Raw genomic sequence first — 23,401 nt, 5'->3', positions numbered from 1 at the left:
ATACAGAGACGGAATAACTTGCCCAATCTTACAAGCTGCTAGGTAGCAAAAGAGGGAATGGCAGTGATTGGTACTAGAACTTCTGTTTTAACCAATGCACTATTTTTCCTTTTCTGGATTTTGCTTTTTTTGACCTAATAATGTATCTTAGAGATCAATCCATGTAAGTACATATAAGGTTCCTTTCACAGCTGTACACCATTGCACTGACTAGATGTAGCATAATTAATTTAACCAGTTTTGTATTGATAGGCCTTAAGGTTGTTTCCAATTCGATTTAGAAATGATATCACATTTGTTAGTCTTGCATATCATCTCTCACATGTGTGAGAGTATCTGTTGGAAATATTTCTGCAAGTGGTATAGCAAGGTCAACAGATAGGTGCTTTTAAGTTTTGATCTATTGAAAATTGCTCTCTAAAGAGGTTGTATCAATTTATACAATTCTAAGAATGAAGATATTGGATATGGTATGGCAAAGTCAGTTTGGCCACAGAAGGAAATGACATTGAGGCTTGGAGGGACGTTTATTATACTCCACAGGTTCTAAAGAAGGGGTCATCATGTGTCATGCAGGGCCTCAGAGGAAGCACCAAGTTTTGGTTATGTAAGACAGAATAGAGGGGAAAGTCTAGGCCAGAGCCTTCATTGGGGTTTCCATGGGAAAGTCAAAGCAGGGCAAAGTAAACTGTTTAGGACTGGCTAATATAATTCAGGCAGGCTTTGGGCTGGCTATAGGGGTGTTCTCTAGTTGCCTGGTGTCTGGCCCTGGGACGATTCAGGGCAGGGGAAATACTGGCCTGACGTGTGAATTAGATCAAGTGGGTGGGGCTATAGATTAGGGATTAGTTGGTTTGCATATGAAAGAGTGCTCTAGGGAGCCCTCAGTTATATCTAAGGGGCTGGCCCTGGGAGGGGCACCCACTTCCTGGCCAACAAGCTTTTTAAGATGTCAAAGTATCAAAGTATAGGAAATTTAAAAATACATATTAATACTAGCAGTGTATGAGATGACCAATTTTCCCATATCTTTATTATCAAATTATTTGACTTTTGCTAATCTGAGAGGTGAATGACATCTGTGTAAGAAATATTAAGTGCTTATGATGTTCCAGGCACTGTTCCATATGCTAGGTACCAAATAGTGAACAAAACAAAGCTCTTGCCCTCAGAAGCTCACATTTCTATTTTTTTGTTGTTGTTTTTTGTTTTTTTTTGGAGACAATCTCACTCTGTTGCCCAGGCTGGAGTCAGTGGTACAATCTCAGCTCACTCCAACTTCCACCTCCCGGGTTCAAGCAATTTTCCTGCCTCAGCCTCCCAAGTATCTGGGACTACAGGTGCACACCACCACACCTGGCTGATTTTTTTTAGTAGAGAAGGGGTTTCACCATATTGGCCAGGCTAGTCTTCAACTCCTGACCTTGTGATCCGCCTGCCTCAGCCTCCCAAAGTGCTTGGATTACAGGTATGAGCCACTGTGCCTGGCCATGGGAGCTTACATTTCAAGAAATGTGCAGTGCCCATATGGAGGAAACTACATAACTTCAGAAAGACATAAAAGAACTGACTAAATGAAAAGACACACGTTGCAGATGGGAAGAATGTCAGAAAGATGGCAATTATTAACTCAGTAAGTGTAGCACGAAATTACAAGTTTTGAGAGGAGTAGGGAAGACAACTTGACAAAAAGTTATCTGATACCATGAGAAGATATTTACTATGAACATCTTGAAAAAGTAGTTCAACTATGAATAGAAGAATATGTGCTCTACCAGAAGTTAAAAGACTATAAAAACACAGTAATTAAATCTTGAAAAGAAATCCAGAAACAAACTCTAGTTTATATACACTGTGCCTCAACATGAGCAAGTATTTTATTTTTGAAACAGTCTCACTCTTGCTGCCCAGGCTGGAGTGCAGTGGCATGATCATGACTCACAGGTAGCCTGAGACCATGTGATTCTCCCACCTCAGCCTCTTGGGTAGCTGGGACCACAGACGCATGCCATTTCATTTTTTTTTTTCAGTAAACATGGGGTTTTGCCATATTGCCCAGGCTGGTCTCAAGCAGTCTCACTGCCTTGGCCTCCCAAAGTTCTGGGATTGCAGGCATGAGCCACCATCCCCTGTCTTGATTGTATCTTATAGATTTTTAATACATAAATATCTGGTAGGGTTGATTCCCCTAGTTCAGTTCTTGGAATGTATAAAAACTGCATTTAAAAACAAACAAATGAAAAACTACTTTTGTTTGGATGATGTTTCTTTGAATATGGTTTCATCCAGAGAGTGGACCTCATAGGTTCAGACGTCATGAGGGTTACCCATATACCCACAGTGTTAACACGTTAAAAAAAATGGAAAATCCCACAGTGGTCATGAAGGGGAGATGCGAGATTACTGAGATTTTTTAAAACTTATTTCTCTATTATTTGGATTTTTATATTTATTTTAAAAATGACTTTCATGATCTACATACATATATATATATAAATGTAAGAGTAGAAATATCAAATTCTTATAAAAAATCCAAGAAAGTTGAAAGCTGATATGCTCTCTATTCCTCCAAAGCAGACAGATTATTACTGTTTTTCATAACTTGATTTACTAAAATATTGCTGTTTGTTATTATCAAGTCTCTTCTGAGCAATCCTTAAAACCAGATTGTTTAAATGTGGGTAAAGTATAGGAGCATTCCATTTACAGTCCATTAATTTTTTCCAACTGAGAAAAGTGAAGTCCCAAAATGCATTGCTCAGCTAGATGATGAATGGGCTACCAAGAATTATAAAATATCTCTTCCTAATGAAAGGGAAAGTTTAGCCTTTCACATTCATAAAATACTCAAAAAGTAAACTCAAAAAATGCGAAGACAAATCTCCAAATACTATCTCACTAATGCTAAGATGACTGACTGGAATTAGAATAAAAACAAAACTTAATTCTTTGACAAAGTTTTTAATAAGCTATTATTTTTTACATGTACACTAGTAATCTTAAAAAGACAAGTATTAACTACCAAAAGTTAAATACTATACAGTTTATGAGAAATATAATTTTATGAATTTGAAAAGTAAAAGAGAGGTAACTACTAAGTGGATTAAATAAGAAAATTTTACTTTTTAAGAAATTTTAACCAGACAGAAAGTGAGAAATTACTAATTTAAAACTAAAAACTTTTACTGAAGCCAGAGACCTTACATAAACCTTAAAAAATCTTTTCTAGTACATAGAAGGCTGTTAAAAAAGAGCACATGACTGGGGGAAAAAGGAATATGCTAGAATGTGAACTCCTGAAGAATAGAAATATATTTCATTCATCTTTATCCCTGGATTCCTAACACAATGTCTGGTTCAAAGTTTTTTTTGAACTTTCCTTAAACAACGTTTGCTGTTTTGAAGTGAACTGGCGCAAATATACATTTCCATCTCTGGCCCAGTTTTCACTCCATATTAAGCACATCCAAAGTACCTGAGCTGCTCCTGGTTGTTGGCCTTTGACCTAAGGTAAGCCAATATGCATACACTTTTTACATCAGCCTTCTAACATCAGCCTCGGAACCAAATCATCACTGGGCTGTGAATCTTCTCATGTACTGATACTTATTTGTTGGACAACAGTTAACATCAATGTGCAAAAGTAATGCACATTGATAAGTATGTTCATATAAATATAAATGCAATAAAGGCCCTGTTTCTCCATGTTTTAAATAACAGATACATAGCATCTTAAATTATGACATAATTAGCAGTTTTTAGACATTGAACATAATACACTGTATTACAATGCAATGTGATAGGCTTCCATTTTAGGAACCAAAATAAATTTCACATGAAAAAAGATTTAATTCACATAAAATACATTTAGAATAAATCTAAATTTTTAGCATCAAAGTACTTACAAACACACACAGATAAACTTTAGAGGTATAAATCTCCATTCTGTCCTAAAAGCACATACAAAAAGCTCTCTTGCAACTATTGATCATCACCTCGTTGTCTTAAATTTCTAGATTTTCCATTTTCAGTTCTTCTCTTTTTGAAGACTGGGGCCACTCCATCTGCCACAACTCCAAGAGAAGTGACTGTTTTTTCTTTAAATACCACTTTGGGTTCTCCACCACCATCAGCTTCTGAAGTTGATACATACTCATTTTCAGTGCTTGGAAGTTCCAAATCTACCTCCTCACTGGAACATAGAGTTAATATAAAACCAGTAATTGACAGCGTAAGACAAACGTTTTCATATAACCAATGCCCCAAGATCACCTTTCTAATGATAATACATTAGAAGTTGCTCATTTTGGAGTAGGAACTATTTTAAAATACTGACTTTACAATATTATTTAAGATACTGAGCACTTATTCAGGTGGATACATGCCAGGAGAAGTTCTATCTATTAATTTGTTCCTGTTGCACCAAGGATGCATTATCTAAGAAAATGCTTGGGCTTATATATAAGCAGTCCAAGTAAAGGGATAAGGGGGCCGGGTGCGGTGGCTCACGTTTATAATCCCAGCACTTTGGGAGGCTGAGGCAGGAGGATCACTTGAGCTCAGGAGTTCGAGATGTGCCTGGGCAACATGGTGAAATCCCACTGCTACAAAAAAAATTATCTGGGCATGGTGGCATATGCCTATAGTCCCAGCTACTCAAGAGGCTGATCACCTCAGCCTGGGAGACAGAGGTTGCAGTGAGTCAAGATCTCATTTTCCTTGTGTAGAAGACGGAATGGAGCTGTATGCTTAGCACTCCTTTTCTAAGAACTAGCCCTTCAACCATCTCCAAGATTAGTTATACATCATCAATTCAGTGGTCCTGAGATCAGCACCTGATTAAAAAGAGCCTAACACAGTACTGTACTCCCCAGACAATCAACTGGTCCATGAAAGAGAAAGTTAGTCATATCACACCCATCAGTCCCCTCTGTGAGATTTTGGAACATGGACCAGAAAGATGGTTAGGTTTAACTCTAAGTAGCTGAGAGCATAAAACCTGTTGAAAACCATGTATCATCCTATTTGGAGAATCGTGTTCTGCAGAAGGCAGTTTATTCCAAGGATCTTCTTTTTCTTTTTAAGACAGGGTCTTGCTGTGTCTCCCAGGCTGGAGTGCAGTGGTGCCATCATAGCTCACAGCAGCCTCCAACTCCTGGGCTTAAGTGAACCTCCTGCCTCAGCCGGCGTGGGCCACTGCACTTGCCTGGCTAGCAAGGACCTTCTTTGCTTTAGTTATCATAGGCTGTTTTAAATTATAAAACTAAATAGCAACACTGAATCCTATAGAAACATACTTTGCTTAGTAATACTTAAGAGTTGCTGCAACATTGCTTACCAAGTTTTTACAGAAAAAAAATCTTTTTTTTTTTTTTTTTTTTTTGAGACAAGGTCCCACTCTGTTGCCCAGGCTGAAATGTAGTAGTGTGAACATGGCTCACTGTGGTCTCAACCTCCTGGGCTCAAGTGATCCTCCCGGCTCAGCCTCTCTAGTAGCTGGGACCATGGTGTATGCCACCATTCCCTGCTAAGTTTTTTTTTTTTTTTTTTTGGTAGAGAGGAAGTTTTGCCATTTTGCCCAGGCTGGTCTCGAACTCCTGACCTCAGGTGATCCACCTCACCCAGTCAAGCTATACTTTTAATAAGCACAGCATCCTTGAAATTACTTACTACAATTTATGGAAGTACTGGGATGCAAAATCACTTCTAATAACAGTGGGATTAAAGTTCCAGGTACTTACTGAGACTCAACCTCTTGTTTAATTTCTTGCCATTCTCCATATGGGTTTGATTTTTTAAGAGTTTTGGGTTTTTCTTCATTTGAACCTAATAAATTCTGCTTCTGAATAGTTTTTTCTTTTTGTGTTTCTGGGTCACTTCCTCCATCACCATTTTTATTTTTTTCCTGAAATGTAAAAGCCAAGAAATAATACAGTTCAACCAAAACTATCAGGAGGAAAATAAAATTTAACTAAGGCTTTTAACGGTATTGTTATAGATTCATTAATAGTAATTCACTAACTCAATTTAAATTTGCACATAACACAATAAATATACATAGAAGAACTTTAATGCTTGATTATGTTTTCCAAGACATCTGAAATGCTGATATACCATGAAAAGGCTCCCTAAATTAGCATATCAATGTCTTAAGTTCTACAATTAAGGACATATAAACAGGGCTCCCTTAACTTCTTTTTGCTTTCTTATTTTACTTGCATATCCAATAGTGACTCTCTTTATAATTGTGCCTCTCTTCAATTTTTCTGGGAGGTGGCAAGATTACAGGCAGTTTGTCCTTGTTTATCTGTATTTTGTAATTTTTTTTATGAACACATTAATTTTTTTCCCTTTCCTACTTTATCATTTAAAAAATAATTTAGGGAGTACAAGTGCAGATTTCTTACATGTATATAATATGTCATGGTGAAGTCTGGGCTTTTAGTGTACCTATCACCCGAATAGTGAACAAACCAAACTTTTCAATAATTTTTCAACTCACCTCCCTCCCACTCTCCTACCTTTTATGGCCTCCACCCTCCCATCTTTTATGGCCTCCACCATCTATTAGTCCATTCTGTATGTCCATATGTGCTCACTGTTTAGCTCCCACTTGTGAGAACATGTAGTATTTGACTTTCTATTTCACTTAGGTTAATGGCCTCCAGTTCGATTTACACAGCTGCAAAAGATATGATTTCATTTTCTATGGCTGAGCAGTATTCCATGGTGTGTACATATACTGCATTTTCTTTATCAAATCCTCCACTGATGGACACTTAGGTTGATTTCAAGTTTTTGCAATTGTGAACAATGCTGCAATAAATGTAAAAGTGCAGGTGTCTTTTTTATGTAATGATTTCTTTTCCTTTGGGTAGATACTCAGAAGTGGGACTGCTGGATTGAATAACAGTTCTGCTTTTAGTTATCTGAGGAAAGTTCTCTATAAAGGTTATACTAATATACATTCCTAGTAACAGTGTATGTGTTTCCTTTTCTCTGCATCTTTGCCAGTATCTGTTTTCGGACATTTTTTTTTTTTTTTTTGAGACAGAGTCTCACTCTGTCACCCAGGCTGAAGTGCAGCCGCATGATCTCGGCTCACTGCAATCTCTGCCTCGCGGGTTCTAGCGATTCTCCTGCCTCAGCCTCCCGAGTAGCTGGGACTACAGGCACGTGCCATCACGCCCAGCTAATTTTTGCTTTTTTAGAAGAGACAGGGTTTCACCACATTGGCCAGGCTGGTCTCAAACTCCTGACCTCAGGTGATCCGCCCACCTCGGCCTCCCAAAGTGCTGGAATTACAGGCATGAGCCACGGTGCCTGGCCCCATATATGGCTTTTATTATTTTATTATTATGAGGTATCTTCCTTCTGTGCCTAGTTTGCTGAAGGTATTTATCATGAAAGGATGCTGGATTTTATCAGATGCTTTTTATCTATTGAGCTGATCATATGGTTGTTTTTAATTCTGTTCATGTGGTTAATCACATTTATTGATTTGCATATTTTGAACAATCTTTGCATCCCTGGAATAAAGCATCCTTTGATCATAGTGTTTTAATCTTTCTGATGTACTGCTGGATTCAGTTTGCCAGTATTTTGTTGTAGATTTTTGCATCTATGTTCAGCATGGATATTGGCCTGTAGTTTTCTTTTTTTTGTTGGAACACATTCATTTTGACAGAATAAATCAATTCTTTCTATCCTAAATTGGACACTAGATTACCTAAATCTGGCTGGCTATAATCATTGTGAAATGGCAACTACAATGAAGGTTTCGCTGCTGCTTCTCTGTAAACTGGACACATGTCTTACTCTAAGTTCCATCAAGATTTATGAAGTTGGTAGAGAAACTGCAGGCAATGACAAGATCCTAAGCGTACCCTAGGTGTGTAGGAAATCTTTGATTTTCCTTCATTTCTCAGGTCAACAATCTCAACCATTGCTCAATGCTATATTGTGTCTTCTCTACTTTAACTCATGGGCTCCTGAGTGTTCCTGATTTTATTTATCCAGTTGTCAAAATATGTCCTGATTTAGTATCTATGTTCTACCAGAAGAATTAAGGTCTGTAGAGCTTTTCAAAAGTTGGTATCAGCCGGGCATGGTGGCTCATGCCTGTAATCCTAGCACTCTGGGAGGCTGAGGCAGGCAGATCAAAAGGTCAGGAAATCAAGACCATCCTGGCTAACATGGTGAAACCCCGTCTCTACTAAAAATACAAAAAGTTAGCTAGGCATGGTGAATTGCTTGAACTAGGAAGGTGGAGATTGCAGTGAGCTGAGATCACACCACTGCACACCAGCCTGCGCGACAGAGTAAGACTCTATTTCAAAAAAAAAACTGATGTAAAGATAAATTTTAAAAACCTACCTTAAACTTTATTTTTGGCTTTTTTGTCTCTGTAGAGACCTCTCCTCCTTCTGCTTCCTGTTCCCCATCGGAATCACTATGCGACTCTGATGATTTGGATTCATCTAGGGTGCCAAGAGACTTTTCACTGACCTTAGTAGAAGGCAGATCACTAGTGTGTGGAATGAAATCATCAGGTTTCTCCCATCTCGATTCTGCTCAACACATTTTAAATCATGTTATTTAGTTATCAATTCTATTCAGATGTAATTTCAATGTAACACTTCTTATCACTTACAATTATTAAATGACAATACTGAATGTATTTCATACTACCTCTTGATCAAGAAGATAATAAAGAAGAGTTCCCAAATCTCTTGCTCTTACATCTTTCAGAAACTGATTTCAAACAGACTGGATTACCTAGAGTATAAACTGTAACTTCAATGGAATGAGAGACCTAAGAACTAGGTGATATTTCTAACAGTTCACAATTTACCTGACACCAATTTCAGGAAACATATTGATAATGAGCATACAAGAGATTTCCTGAAACTTACTTATCACAAAGATTTCCTGGCCCAGCACAGTGGCTCATGCCTATAATCCCAACACTCTGAAAGGCCAAGGTAGGAGGATTGCTTGAACCCAGGAGTTTGAGACCAGCCTGGGCAACATAGAAAGACCCTGTCTCTACAAAAAATTTAAAAATTAGTGGGCATCATGGCATGTTCCTATAGTCCCAGCTACTCAGGAGGCTGAGGTGGGAAGACTGCTTGAGCCCTGGAAATATAGGCTACAGTGAATCATGTTCATGCCACTGCACTCCAGTCTGGGTGACAGAGCAAGACCCTGTCCCAGTTATAAAAAAAAAAAAAATCCTAAGACTGTCATAGAGTGAAATTATATTGTGAGGCACTAAGTGAATATTAAGTTCTCATTTTTATATGGTGGTTTGGTGGGGAGGGCGGGGAATGGGAATCTCAATTGATTGAACTTTACTGCCATCCAGTGGTTCATTTGGCTTTTAGTAAAACAATAATATTTCTAATTACTTTGTAGTTAATTCCCTATTTTTAGTTTAATAAAAAAGAGTGAACAATTGTTCAACTGGGAGAGTATTAAGAGTGAAAGGGGCTACTATTAATAATTATTCTGGTTGAGGAATAAATCAAAATCATTCAAGGCAAATCAATATATAAAGCATCTTAATTAATACTGAGTTCTCGGCAGGGTTAAGAAAAACATTACTTTTTCTTATCCACATTTCACACAAGTAACAATAGAACTTTAAAGAAATTGTTTTATTTATTTATTTGGCGTAATCTCAACTCACTGCAACCTCCCCCTCCTGAGTTTGAGTGAGTTTTCCTGCCTCAGCCTCCCAGCTGCACCACCATGCCCAGGTAATTTTTGTATTTTTAGTAGAGATGGGGTTTCACTATGTTGCCTAGGCCCATCATCCTGACCTCAAGTGATCCGCGCCCCGCCGCCCCGACTTCCCAAAGTGCTGGGACTACAGGCGTCAGCCACTGCACCCAGCTCAAGAAATAATTTATTAAGCACCTACTAGGTGCCAAGCACTGTTACTGGAACTTCATAGACATATGACATTGATGACCTTACAGAACACGTTTATTCTATTTCACTGAAGAGTGACTATCGGCTCACTGACTTGCCCACAGTCATATCATTGGTAAAGAAAGAAGCTGTGCACTAGACTCAGATCTGTCTAGCTCTAAAGCTATATTATATCACTATACTATTTTATATGTATAAAAATCCCAAACTTTAATTGTACTGGAATATAAACACTGCTGTAACTGGGCAGGCTAGATATCTACTTGGATATCTAGTTAAAAGGGACTTTTCTTCCTAAAAGTTTAATGCTATGCAATGAGCTAACGATAACAGGAATTAAAAAACCAAAAACAAACCTCTCCTAAAGTTAAATTAATGTTCTACATGTTTTGATAAATTTAACTGCAGCTTATGATGTTAAATTAGATGAAATATTAATTTGAAAGTCTTAGATACCAATTAGACAAGATTATGCATGCTTCACAAATCTTTTTTTTTTTTTGAGACGGAGTTTCGCTCTTGTTACCCAGGCTGGAGTGCAATGGCGTGATCTTGGCTCACCGCAACCTCCGCCTCCTGGGTTCAGGCAATTCTCCTGCCTCAGCCTCCTGAGTAGCTGGGATTACAGGCACGCACCACCACGCCCAGCTAATTTTTTGTATTTGTAGTAGAGACGGGGTTTCACCACGTTGACCAGGATGGTCTCGAGCTCTTGACCTCATGATCCACCCGCCTCGGCCTCCCAAAGTGCTGGGATTACAGGCGCGAGCCACTGCGCCCGGCCGCTTCCCAAATATTTATGCAACTAAAACGTCGTTAAGTTTTCACTTTTACTAATTTGTTACCTACTGCTAAAAAGCTTCAGTTTTATTTTTTTGAGATGGAGTTTCCCTCTTGTTGCCCAGGCTGGAGTGCAATAGTGTGATCTTAGCATACTGCAACCTCTGTCTCCTGAGCACAAGGAATTCTCCTGTCTCAGACGCCCAAGTAGCTCGGATTACAGGCACACGCCACCACACATGGCTAATTTCTTTCTATTTAGTAGAGATGGGGTTTCACCATTTTAGTCAGGCTGGTCACAAGCTCCTGACCTCAGGTGATCCACCTGTCTCAGCCTCCCAAAGTGCTGGGATTACCGGTGTATGCCACTGCGCCCAGTCACAGTTTTATTTTTTAAAAGGAAAAGGCAAGTTGAGATGATCTCTAAGCTATCTTCCAAGGTAATGATTATATTTCTAAAATAATTATGATAAAAATAGTAATGTCAGAGAAAGCTAAAGAGATTCTATATTTAAGTTTGTGAATGCGGTATCAACTGAGAACATTGGTGAACAGCACAATATAATACAAATTGAAATCTTTTTGCTTTTCCACTGTATTGTTTTTAAATTACAAAAAAAATTCATACTTGCTATACAAATATGTTTATCATATACTAAAGTCTCCAAGTTCAGATGATTTATCAGCAGGCCAATAAGCAGCTTCAGGTACAATTTTAAATAGTTAATAAAAGGTAATACTTACCTCCTGTTTCTGTATTATAATAATAGGTAAAACCATCTTCACTTAAACCTTCTACCCAAACGGTCTTCACTGCTGTCTAATAGGAGGAAAAAAATCCAGCATAAACTGAGGATAACCATGATGATCTTCTATTGAATAACTCAGGCAGAGTCAGCCACACTTTCCTCTCCTCTAGACACCTGGTGATATGATCTCGATCTGCATCCCCACCCAAATCTCATGTAAAATTGTAATCCCCCATCTTGGAGATGGGGCCTAGTGGGAGGTGACTGGATCATAGGGGCAGCTTCTCATGGTTTTAACACCATCCACCCTTGGTGCTATTGTCGAAACAGTGAGCAAGTTCCCCCGAGATCTGGTCATTGAAAAGTATGTGGCACCTCCCTGCTAACCCCTTGTTCCTGGTCTGGCCATGTAAGATGTGACTGTTCTCCCTTGGCTTCTGCCATGATTTTAAGTTTCCTGAAAACTCCCCAGAAGCTGATGCCACCATGCTTCCTGTATAGCCTGCATAATTGTGAGCCAATTAAACCTCTTTTATCAATTACCTAGTTTCAGAAGTATTTCTTTACAGCAATGCAAAAACTGACTAATACACCTGGGTATTAGGGGTGGTAATACTAATCATGACCAGGAAGTTTGGTTTTTGCTAATCCTGAGCCAACTTTCAAGGAAAGAATGCCTCACCTTTGAAAGCCAGGAACAATTATTTCCAAATGGACCAGGGACATGTGAATGGCAACAGACTGCAAACCAACTAATATTTGCCCTGAATACAGTTTTTGGATAGGTATCACTCTTTCTTTCTTTTTTGAGATGGAGTCTTACTCTGTCGTCCAGGCTGGAGTGCAATGGCATGATCTCGGCTCACTGCAACCTCTGCTGCCTGGGTTCAAGTGATTTTCCTGCCTCAGCCTCCCAAGTAGCTGGGATTACAGGCGCCTGGCACCACACCTGGCTAATTTTTCTGTAGTTTTTAGTAGAGATGTGGTTTTACCATCTTGGCCAGGTTGGTCTTGAACTCCTGACCTCATGATCCACCCGCCTCGGTCTCCCAAAGTGCTGGGATTACAGGTGTGAGCCACTGCGCCCGGCCAGATATCACTATTTCATCTTTACCCAGCTTTCTAACAAAAGGACACAGTTTGGGAGTGGAGGGAGTGGGGTATTTTTAAGTAAAGTTGCTTAACAAAACTCTACAAAAACCCAAGAAACCAATCACTTTAAAGAATAAAGCAAAAACATTATTAATGTGCTTCAGTTACCTTTTTTAAGTTTCCTTGAAATCCTTCAGGTTTCTCCCACTGAGATGCTTAAAGCAAAATATATTGCATTTATAAAATCTTTTTGCTTTAAAAAAATACTTTCCGAAAAATTAAACTTGGACAAAATTTAAAAGACAGTCATTATGTACAAAACACTACAAGCCTACAGTTTAAAACATATTTGAAAAATTAAAAAAAACCATACATCCCAATACTGTGCAGAGAATACATGTGAATGCTGTGTAATAAAGAAGAAAGGACAGAATGAGGGATCAGAAGTTACTGGAACTTCTACAGGAATTTTAGAGCCAGGCAGGGCTACTCTTAAAGATTTCATAAAATTCAGGTTTGATAAGTTTCAAAGGAAGGGGATGTCAAATTGATATCTTGGGGCAAGGGAGATTGAGACATGACTTGAATAAGGACTCAAGAGGAACAACTAGCATGCAGAAATTTAAACCAAGTATCATGGAGAGGAAGAGTATATACAGTAGGAAGTTGAACAAAGGAAGCAAGCAATAAACACTGGAAGGGAGAAAAATAATAGTTTCTAAGTAAATTTGAGAAAGACTTCTAATTACTAGTACATAATCACTTATGGTATCTTCATTACTAACGTATAATATGCGCGTCACTTAAAGCTCAGTGCAAACTCTAAGAGATTACTATTTCTACATAGTCCAAAGCTAATTATGAACCTCATCATAATAGTCATTACAATAACATTGTAACCCAAGGATTTCTTCATGATTAACTCTCTGATCTTATTTCCTACCTTCCTAGCATTATTAACCTTCTTTTTCGGGCTTTCCTTCTATCCATTCCTTTAATACATGTATCACTCACCTTCTTTACTTCTAGCTCTATTCTCTCTGCTTGTGATCTCATATACTCCTAAAGGTTATCATATTATCTACATCCCAGACTCAATTTTGTTCAGCTCCAGACTGTAACCATCAATTAGCTATCAAAAATTGTCACATGAATATTCTGTAGGTACTTCAAATTCAACATATCCAACATATCTAATTCATTATTGTCCCCATTAAACTTATTTTTCCTGTATCTCATATCTAAGTCAATGGCACCATCATTCTCCCAGCCCTATCTACCTTTCAGTGTTACTCTGCTAAGACACCTTCAAAGAAGTGCATGTTTTACCTCCACCACGTTACTATTTCACAATACTTTCAAACCTTTTTCTGGTTCATATTTTCTGTCTAGGTTCTGTACCTCTTAATAATCTACTGAAGTCTTTTTTAATCAAAATGTGGATTAAAGAAGAAGTCTGCACCGTGCTAGGCACTATGTTAGGTGCTAGGGATACAACAGTGTGTAAGGCATCATTCCTGATGTCCTTATCTTAATTTAGAGATCAGCTCAAAAGTAATTCCTGTGATAATCTCTCAAAGCTACATAATCACAATGAATTTCACATTATTTTGAGTTCCCATATAATCTTAATTACACTTCTATTATAGCACTTTAAAATTCTTCCTTATATCAAGCTTATTTATTTCTGTTGCTAAATTTTATGACTCTGGAGAGTAAGATGCTACATAAATGTAGAATAAATGCACTGATTTATTCTAAAATGTATATGGAGTAAAAAACCCAAATGCATTTAGTTTTTAGGAAAAACAAAAGATGTTTTTGATATTGTTACTGTAAAACGACACTGTGTATTTTTCTTTTTTCTTGAGATGGACTTTTGCTCTTGTTGCCCAGGTAGGAGTGCAATGACGCGATCTTGGCTCACTGCATCCTCCGCCTCCCGGCTTCAATCGATTCTCCTGCCTCAGTCTCCCAAGTAGCTGGAATTACAGGTGTGTGCCATCACTCCTGGCTAATTTTGTATTTTTAGTACAGATGCAGTTTCACCATGTTGGTCAGGCTGGTCTCGAACTCCTGATCTCAAGTGATCCTCCTGCCTTGGCCTCCCAAAGTGCTGGGATTACAGGCATGAGCCACTGTCTGACCATGGCACAGAGTATTTTTCTGTTGGATATTAGTTTCCAATAAAATACACAATGCCATTTTTCAGTAAACAATATCAAATCAATCAAGACAACTACAGAAAAAAGAAATCAGTTACTGGCTCCCAGAAGAAAATCTCTACTGTAAAATATTTTATTTCAAGTACCCCAGACTTTGTTTAGTGGATCTGAAATTCCTTATTTCTATGCAAAATTCTTTATTTCCATGTAGTTCATACTTTTATAAGGTTCTATTGAGAAAATATAAAGCTATAATTTATTTGTAAGAAAGCCATTATTAAAGGCTTTGACTAAGTATGACACTTAGTCACTATGAGAAGGGTACCTTTCTAAAGGGCACATAGTTTTCTTACTTTTGTGGCAAAAATGAAAAACTGGTCTTTCATTATTTAAAATGTTCCAATATTATATAAAAACCCTAACATAAAACAAATCATTCTATTCTACTAGTGGCACTGTTCTTTACCAGTCTTATGCCTAAATGACTTACCTCCTGAGATAAGATCATAATAGTAATGGTAACCGTCAGAGGTTATGCCTTCAACCCATCTGCCCTTTGAAGGATCTTTTTTTCTTTTCTTCTTTTCTTTCTTTTCCTTCTGTTGATTTGATACACAGGTGGGTGGGATAGTGCTGGTTACTGGTGTCATGCTTGGCTCTGAAATTTCTAGAGAAGAGAGAAGGGTAAAGCAGCCATAGTAACTTTATTATTTTTTTGTTGCTGGCATAAAATATTAATGTTATTCCAATCAAAAACCTGGTAAGATTCATTTGAGAACTTGATACACTACTATAAAGTAGGTGGAAAACCAAACATGCAAGGATAGGAAAATTGTAATAAAAAGAATAAGGAGAATTTAGTTCTAGCAGGTATTAAAACTTATTCTAAAATATGGTTAAAAAAATATCCAGCAGTGTGAAACTGACATAGAAATAGGCAAACATATGACTGAAACAGAATAGTACAGATACAGACCCAACTGGTTTGCTGGTATTTCATATCAGAGGAGAAAAGATAGATCATTTAAAAAAAGAGGTTTTCAAATTACCTATTGGGTATAATGTTCACTATTCAGGCAATGGGTACACTAAAAGTCCAGATTGCATCACTATGCAATATATGCATATGAGAAATCTGCACTTGTACTCCCTAAATCTATAAAAATAAAAAATGTATTAAAAAATGGAAATAAAGCATGTTTAAAAAGAAAGTTTTCAGAATAACTGGTTAATTATATGGGAAAAAGGTAAAGCTGTTGCCCACTCCCTGCTCCCTTTACTGTTTTTTATACCAATACAAAAACCATGTCAAAGATAGTTATGAAAAAAACACAAAGTAAAATAATGTTAAATTTGACTACATAAAAATTAAAATATTCTGTATGACAAAATAAAAAGAAAAAATATGACAAATGAAAAAATATTTACAATAAATATGGCAAAGGGCTAATATTCCAAACAAAGATCCTTTACAAATCAAACATTCTAATAGACAAAATGGACAAAAATTACAAAGAGAATTCAGAGAATTAACATTTACTTTTTTTTCTTATCTTGTCCAGGCTGGAGTATAGTAGTGCAATCATGGCCCACAGTAGGAGCCTTGAACTCTTCAGCTCAAGCAATCCTCCCACCTTAAACTCCCAAGTAGCAGCTGGGCACGGTGGCTCACTCCTGTAATCCCAGCACTTTGGGAGGCTGAGGTGGGCAGATCATGAGGTCAGGGGTTCAAGACTAGCCTGACCAACATGGTAAAACCCAGTCATTACTTAAAAATACAAAAATTAGCCAGGCATGGTGACGCTCACCTGTAATCCCAGCTACCTGGGAGGCTGAGGCAGGAGAACTGCTTGAACCCGGGAGGCGGAGGTTGCGGTGAGCCAAGAGCACACCACTGCACTCCAGCCTGGGCGACAGAGTGAGACTCTGTCTCAAAATAAAATAAAATAAAATAAACTCCCAAGTAGCTGGGACTACAGGTATGCACCACCATGCCCAGTTAATTTTTTATTTTTATTTTGTAGTAGAAGTGGGGTCTCACCATGTTGCCCAGGTTGGTCTTGAACTCCTGGGCTCAAGCAATCCTCCCACTCTGACCTCCCAAACTGCTGGGATTACAGGCATGAGCCATGATACCTAACCAATTAACATTTACTTTTGCTAATATTCAAAGAAATTTTTTGTTTTGTTTTGCAAAAGATCAGTAAGTACTGAAAAGAATGACCAAATCCAGTATTAGTCTGATAGATCAGGAATTTAACAATGGTTTGAAAAAAATGGGTTGTTTTGATGAGGGGCAGTGGCTCACAGTTGTAATCCCAGCATTTTCGGAGGCCCAGGCAGGTGGATTGCTTGAGCCCAGGAGTTCCAGACCAGCCTGGCGAGACCCTGTTTCTACCAAAAAATAGCTGGGACTTGTGGTGAGCTGAGGTGGGAAGACCACTGGAGCCCAGGAAGTCAAGGCTACAGTGAGCCATGATTGTCCCACTGCACGCCAGCCAGGTGACAGAGTGAGACCTATCTCAAAAAAAAAGAAAAAAAGAAAAAAAATTAGTTTATATGGCTTGACTTCCCAATGGATTGGGTAATTACTTGTAACACGGGTTAATAATTTCATTTTTGTTCTAGTGAAAATGTGAATCAGTCCATTTCTGGAGACAATGTGGTATTAGCTATCAATATAAAATATATTCACACTTTGATACTGTAATATCACTTCTAGAAACTGAACCTACAGAGACAAATTAGTGTAAAAAGATACATGCATAAAGATGCTTAATGCTACCCTCTTTACGACACTGAAAAATTCTAAGCAAACCAAATGTTAACCAGGAAAAAATTAAATAAATTATAGTATAGAGACAAAATAACAGTGGCTACTGTTCATTAAACATTTGTTATGTGTGGTCACTTAAGCAATTTATACCATAATGTTACTTAGTTTTAATCTAAAATCATAACTAGCAAGAAAAAATTCTGTTTGACTCCAAAGTCCATGTTCTTAACTACCATATAAAAATGATATATCTCCCTACTTATTTAAAAGAAAAGATGTATTTGACATATTGTTGAGGGGAAAAATAAAACAACCTGCAAATAGACCACAGCACAAAATATGTAATTTAAAAAGAGATCTAGAAAAGAGGTCTGCAAAAAATCTTAACAGTTAGTGAGTTTTTAAAAACTCTTTTCTTTGTACTGCATTGCTGTACTTTTAAAGGAATATATATCCTATCTGGAAAAACAAGGCTATGATAATATGTAATAGGAAAGGCTGGGCGTGGTGGCTCACACCTGTAATCTCAGCACTTTGGGAGGCTGAAGCATGCAGATCACAAGATCACGAGGTCAGGAGATGGAGACCATCCTGGCCAACATGGTGAAACCCTGTCTCTACTAAAACATAAAAAACTAGCCAGGTGTGGTGGCAAGCACCTGTAGTCCCACCTACTTGGGAGGCTGAGGCAGGGGAATTGCTTGAACCTGGGAGGCAGAGGTTGCAGTGAGCTGACATCATGCCACTGCACTCCAGCCTGGCGACAGAGCAAGACTCCGTCTCAAAAAAAAAAAAAAAAAAAAAGGCCAGGATGATGGCTCATGCCTGTAATCCCAGCATTTTGGGAGGCCAAGGCAGACAGATTATGAGATCAGGAGATCGAGATCATCCTGGCTAACACGGTGAAACCCCGTATCTACCAAAAACACAAAAAATTAGCCAGGCATGGTGGCGGGTGCCTGTAGTCCCAACTACTCTAGAAGCTGAGGCAGGAGAATCACTTTAACCCAGAGGCAGAGGCTGCAGTGAGCCGAGATCATGCCACTGCATTCCAGCCTGAGCGACAGAGTGAGACTCCAGCTCAAAAAAATATATATATATATGCATATGTACATATATACGTATTTTTAAATAGGAAAAATCCATTTAAATATAAAATGGTAAATTTTATTTGCTCAAAGGGCAGCATAATGGACTCTCTCAATGCATGTAATTGACAATAGCTGAACTTTCACCTACTGCTAATTCTCCAGGAATGCATAAATCCTTTTTCCTCTCAAAAGGAACATATAGCTTCATCTTCAAAGAACCAAACAACTTTTAACTACCAATGTCTCAGGATAATATTTTAAAGTCTGGCTACAACTGTTCTTATTTAATGAAGACAATGCCAATTAACTTAACTGGTAGTCTGCTTAATACCTTAATTGAAAGCCATTTTTATTAGAAAAATACCATTACAGGTTGACCATTGCAACCACTACGCAAGATGAACTGAGATCTGCTATATGCTTGGCTTAAGGAAAATGAATTTGATATGAAAGAATTACTCACAAAACCTTCCCAGTTTAAAGCCTAAATTCAATGACAAGATAGTCTAAATAATGTCTTTCATCTGCAAATCCCTTCTAGTAGTAAAATCTGCTAATTGTCCACAAAAGGCTAATTCACTCCATATTCACCCATATAAATATACAAGACTCACAATTTTGACTATATGTACACAGTGAACTGTAATTATAACGAAAGATCTATTTTTAAATGCATAGCGTCTTTTAGCCAAATAACCAGAATACCTAAAAAACTCAGTGTCTCTGAAATGAACCACTTACCTAGGATAATAGTAGGATTAGGTGATCACAAAATTAGTATGGCTGCTATGAATGAAGGTGTTAAAACATGAAACATTAAAAGTACAACAGAAGTGCATGAGCAAACTTCCATAGTCTAAACAGGACTATGTATGATGCATAATAAAAATACTAACAGAATACTCTGAGTTTATAACCTCTTTATGGAAACAATCAAAGCTTACTTAGCATGACCTCTGATGTTACTTTTAAAACACGCTGGCTGCTTGTTTTTTTTTTTTTTTTTTTTACCTGACTCTAAGCCAAGCCTTTTCAAATCCTCTTGGTATGCTTTCAAGGCAGCTGCCTCCATTGCAGCAAACTCCTTTGATGCCTTTTCTTCTTCTTTTGCCTTATCCAGGCTTTTCTGTTTAATCTATGTAAGACATACATAACAGTAAAAGTGAGATAAAGGACTGACATTTGCATAGAAAAATTAGCAAAGAAACAATCTAAATTACCTCACTGATCCTTTTTGCCACATTTTCCTTATGATTCTTTCCTCTTTCATGAAATTCAACACTCTTGGAAAGGAAAAAAGAGAAATACAAAAGAAAACTACATAAACATCATAAAATTCATAGTAAACATCATAAACAATTTTCTCATAAACATGAAAAAATTAAAATTAAAATGAATGGCAGAAAAGATGAAAATGTTAATTTAATGCCAATTGGCCTTTTAATCAAATGATGCTAGGGAACTATATTGTTTATTTTTATGTCCTCTGACTAGGTTTCCTTTGGTTCTTAAAATAAACCATGATGGCCTTATTAATGGAGAAAAATACAAGGTACCCCTGATGACTAATCTAGTGACTATGATTGTAATGAGGACTCAAACAGGACATGAAGCTGAAACGCTTGGGAAAAAAATCTTAAACAACTTTCGACATCAAAAGCCTTTAGAATTTTATAGCTCTATTTGCCACAAGGAAGGACATAGAGAACAATGATTTTATTGCTTTATTCCTCAAAATTGGGAGAAGAGTACGTATTTTAAGATTTCTCATAAATCATAAGCAAACACTTTTATACAATATGGTAATGGTTCAAAATGTACTTCTATGGAGAACAATTTGGCAATATCTATCAAGGCTACAAACATGTTTACCCTTTGACATAGCAGTCTCATTTCTGGTAATTTATTCTATAGATATAACTGCACACGTGCAAAACGATGATATACACAAGCTTACTGACTACAGCACTGTTTGCCATAACAATACGGTATCCATCTATAGGGCACTGACTGGTTAAACTAGGGTACATTCTCATAGGCTACTGTAATAGAGAAAAAGAAGGTCTTTATGTATAGATATAAAGAGAGCTCCAGTTACATACTGTTTTATTTTTTAAAACTATAGTGCAGAACAATATATACAGTATATTACCTTTTATGTATGCTGGAATAAGAAATTGTGTTTACATGCATATAGAAACAATGGAAGGATAGACAAGAAAATGAAAAAAAAAAAGATACCTTAATGGAGAGTGATGGCAACTAGATGACTGGGGAGGGGGCAGGTAAGCCCAATCTATCTATCTAAACAATCAGAAATGCTCCCTAAATTACAAGTTTCTGGTTAAATGCAATAAGAAATTCCTGGTAAGCTCTGCAAAATAAGTTCTGTCAATCAAATCTCATATGATGCATTAACTGAGCTATTCTAAAATACTACTGTGAATACATCTTTAAAGTATGACTTTGTAAAGCATATAATCCTCCTCTATTTTTCATATATTGAGTTTCCTAAAGTTGATTACACAAAGAATATTAAAGGACCATTCAAAATTAATTTTGTTTCTAATTAAAGGTTAAGTCAATGTGTATTAGTGGTTCAAGAAGATGAAGACACTGCACTAGAAGGGATTACTTACTCTGGATAACTCACAAAATTCATTTTACAGCCTGGGTACCAACAAGAAAGAGAGACTTTAAGTGATCTGTGTGGCTTTTAAAATTCATGGTATTTATTCATAAGTAAATAGGTAAAACAAGACAGTCAAGAACTTTAGCAACTATCCAAAAAGATCAAAACATTTTAAAAAAAAATCCAAATCCCAAACATCTTGCAGATAACAGTCGATGTCAACAGAAATCCACAGCATTGTTAAAACATGAGATTACTATTCTTTGTGCATCCAACTCTGCCAAATAAAAAGGATATCAACAGATATCCTAGTGTTTGTGTGGTATGTACATAGTATTTTGACATGCAAGAGAGGGGAGAAAAATCAGTGGTGTCCTTTTTACTTTAAACTTTCAACACTGGATCTCAACTATGAGATAGCCTAATATCACACATAACAGAGTTGTCACTTTCTGTTTCATGAGAAAGGGAATATGGTGTTCTTTCAAAATTTAAGCATCTAAAGATATACAGCTCTGCATTAAATACATTTGATTATTTCTAGAGCAGGAAATATGCAAGAAAAACTAGGGCTTTCCACAATTCTTTGTGTATGACAGTATTATGAACACCACCATTATAATGTAGGTTCTTCATAAACATGAATGAGATGACCTACTCATTCTCCATTTCCCAAAAGGCCACAGAGAAATAATTTCACGTAATATGTAATCAAAGTTAGGGTGATGAAAAGGAAGAAGGCTCACAGCTTTCATAAGGGACTGAGAAGGCAGAAATCTTTTGATGTTTTGGAAAAGCAAGAGCAATGTACATAAAAGTGCTTTGTAAAGTGAGTTTACATCAAAAAAGACACTTCATTCAACACAATTATTATTCGAATCTCTAATAGCGGAATTATCATACAGGTCTATTGTCTGCTATCCAGCACTTGCAGTAATCACAGAATTTCTTTGGCTGTGACTTCCAGTAGTCCGCCCTGAAAAAGGAGAAAACAAGTCTAAGTTCATGTAAAACTTAAAAAGTAAAATTCTGCATGCTTTACATTTTTTTTAAAGCTTGAAATATATGTGCCTGCTACTGAATCTTGTCTTGTTACATAATAGTTTTATTATTTACCTGGTTGGAACAGTCAATGGAAATTCTGTTGCCAGCAGCGTTAAGAAAAGTCTGTATCTGATTCATTACAAAATTCCCTTAAGTAAGATGGCTTTCAAAAATTCCTCACTTGTTATGGTCATGGTTATGAAAAACTAAGGAACATCTTACAGAACATTTATCCTTTCTGTTTGTTTCTGGCTTTGGGGGAAGTTGCTGTAATGGAAACCTGAGGAAACTCATAAAGTTTGCCTTAAACCAAGTTATTCCCACCAAAAGAACAACGTGCAAGACTACTCTGCGAGAAGACCGTAGGTCCTCCGAGACTATCAGTTAAAACAAATTGTTCTTGGGCCTCAAGGCAAGAGAGAATTGGAAAAGCCACGGGACCTCGCAGACCGCCGACCAAAAAGAAAAAAAAATCGTTACGCTATCCAGGGCTGGCCGCTTCCAGTAGGCGCGGGAGGCCGCGGCCCAACCCTAGTTTCACAATACTCTAGGGTTCAGGCGCTTCGGAACCCAAAGGGGCGTGTGCGACCGCCGAAAGCTTCGTGGAAGGAGCTTAGCCCGCGACCGTCCAACCAGTCCCCTGAACCTGCCGCCGGCCTCCCCCGGAGCCCGTCCCCCATACCCTAGGGCGCTCGGCGGGGTAACATCTGTACCCCGCCCAGAGAACCGGCCCTGCAGGTCTGGGGCCGGTCCCGAGCGAGTTAAGAACGCGTGCGTCACGCCCCCGGCCGACGGGCGGGAGGGGAAGGGAGGGGAGGAGAGGACAGGAGAGGAGGGGAAGACCCGGGTGAGAAAGGGCCGCCTAGAGAAACAACACCTCGTTGTTCAGGGCCTGAGACCCAACTCACATGACTGCGCCAGCCGCTCTGCACGTCGTCCGGGGTTTCGCTCAGACTCGCGCTCTCCCAACGGGACAAGTCGGGCTCCGCCAGCCGCGCGAGGCCCACCCGAACCTCCCTCCGACCCGGACACCTTCCACCGTCCCCGGGACCAGCGTTCCCCTGCTCCCAACTACGGGTGCTCAGAAGACCCAATCCGCGTTCGAAATCGCCTCCTCTCCCCTCCCCCTACAGGGG

At 38.1% G+C, this 23,401-nt stretch overlaps 1 protein-coding gene across 1 annotated transcript; it reads right to left on the bottom strand.

Moving 5' to 3' along the window:
* Positions 1–2,945: 2,945 nt before the first annotated feature.
* On the bottom strand, positions 2,946–23,326 carry WBP4 (WW domain binding protein 4). The gene is made up of 10 exons (XM_012476776.3): positions 23,174–23,326; positions 22,125–22,197; positions 19,810–19,872; positions 19,601–19,724; positions 15,213–15,389; positions 12,726–12,772; positions 11,461–11,536; positions 8,377–8,570; positions 5,742–5,905; positions 2,946–4,192 (listed from the first exon to the last, which is right to left on the bottom strand). Coding segments are annotated over exons 1-10 (1,131 nt in total). The 5' UTR covers positions 23,176–23,326; the 3' UTR covers positions 2,946–3,981.
* Between the last annotated feature and the right edge of the window lie 75 nt (positions 23,327–23,401).

The sequence above is a fragment of the Aotus nancymaae genome, unplaced genomic scaffold (genome assembly GCF_030222135.1).
Source record: "Aotus nancymaae isolate 86718 unplaced genomic scaffold, 86718_ANA_hifiasm-v0.15.2.pri h1tg000043l, whole genome shotgun sequence".
Taxonomy (NCBI): Eukaryota; Metazoa; Chordata; class Mammalia; order Primates; family Aotidae; genus Aotus; species Aotus nancymaae.
The sequence above is the reverse complement of the archived record's forward strand: the minus strand, read 5'-3'. Positions and strand labels throughout refer to the sequence as shown.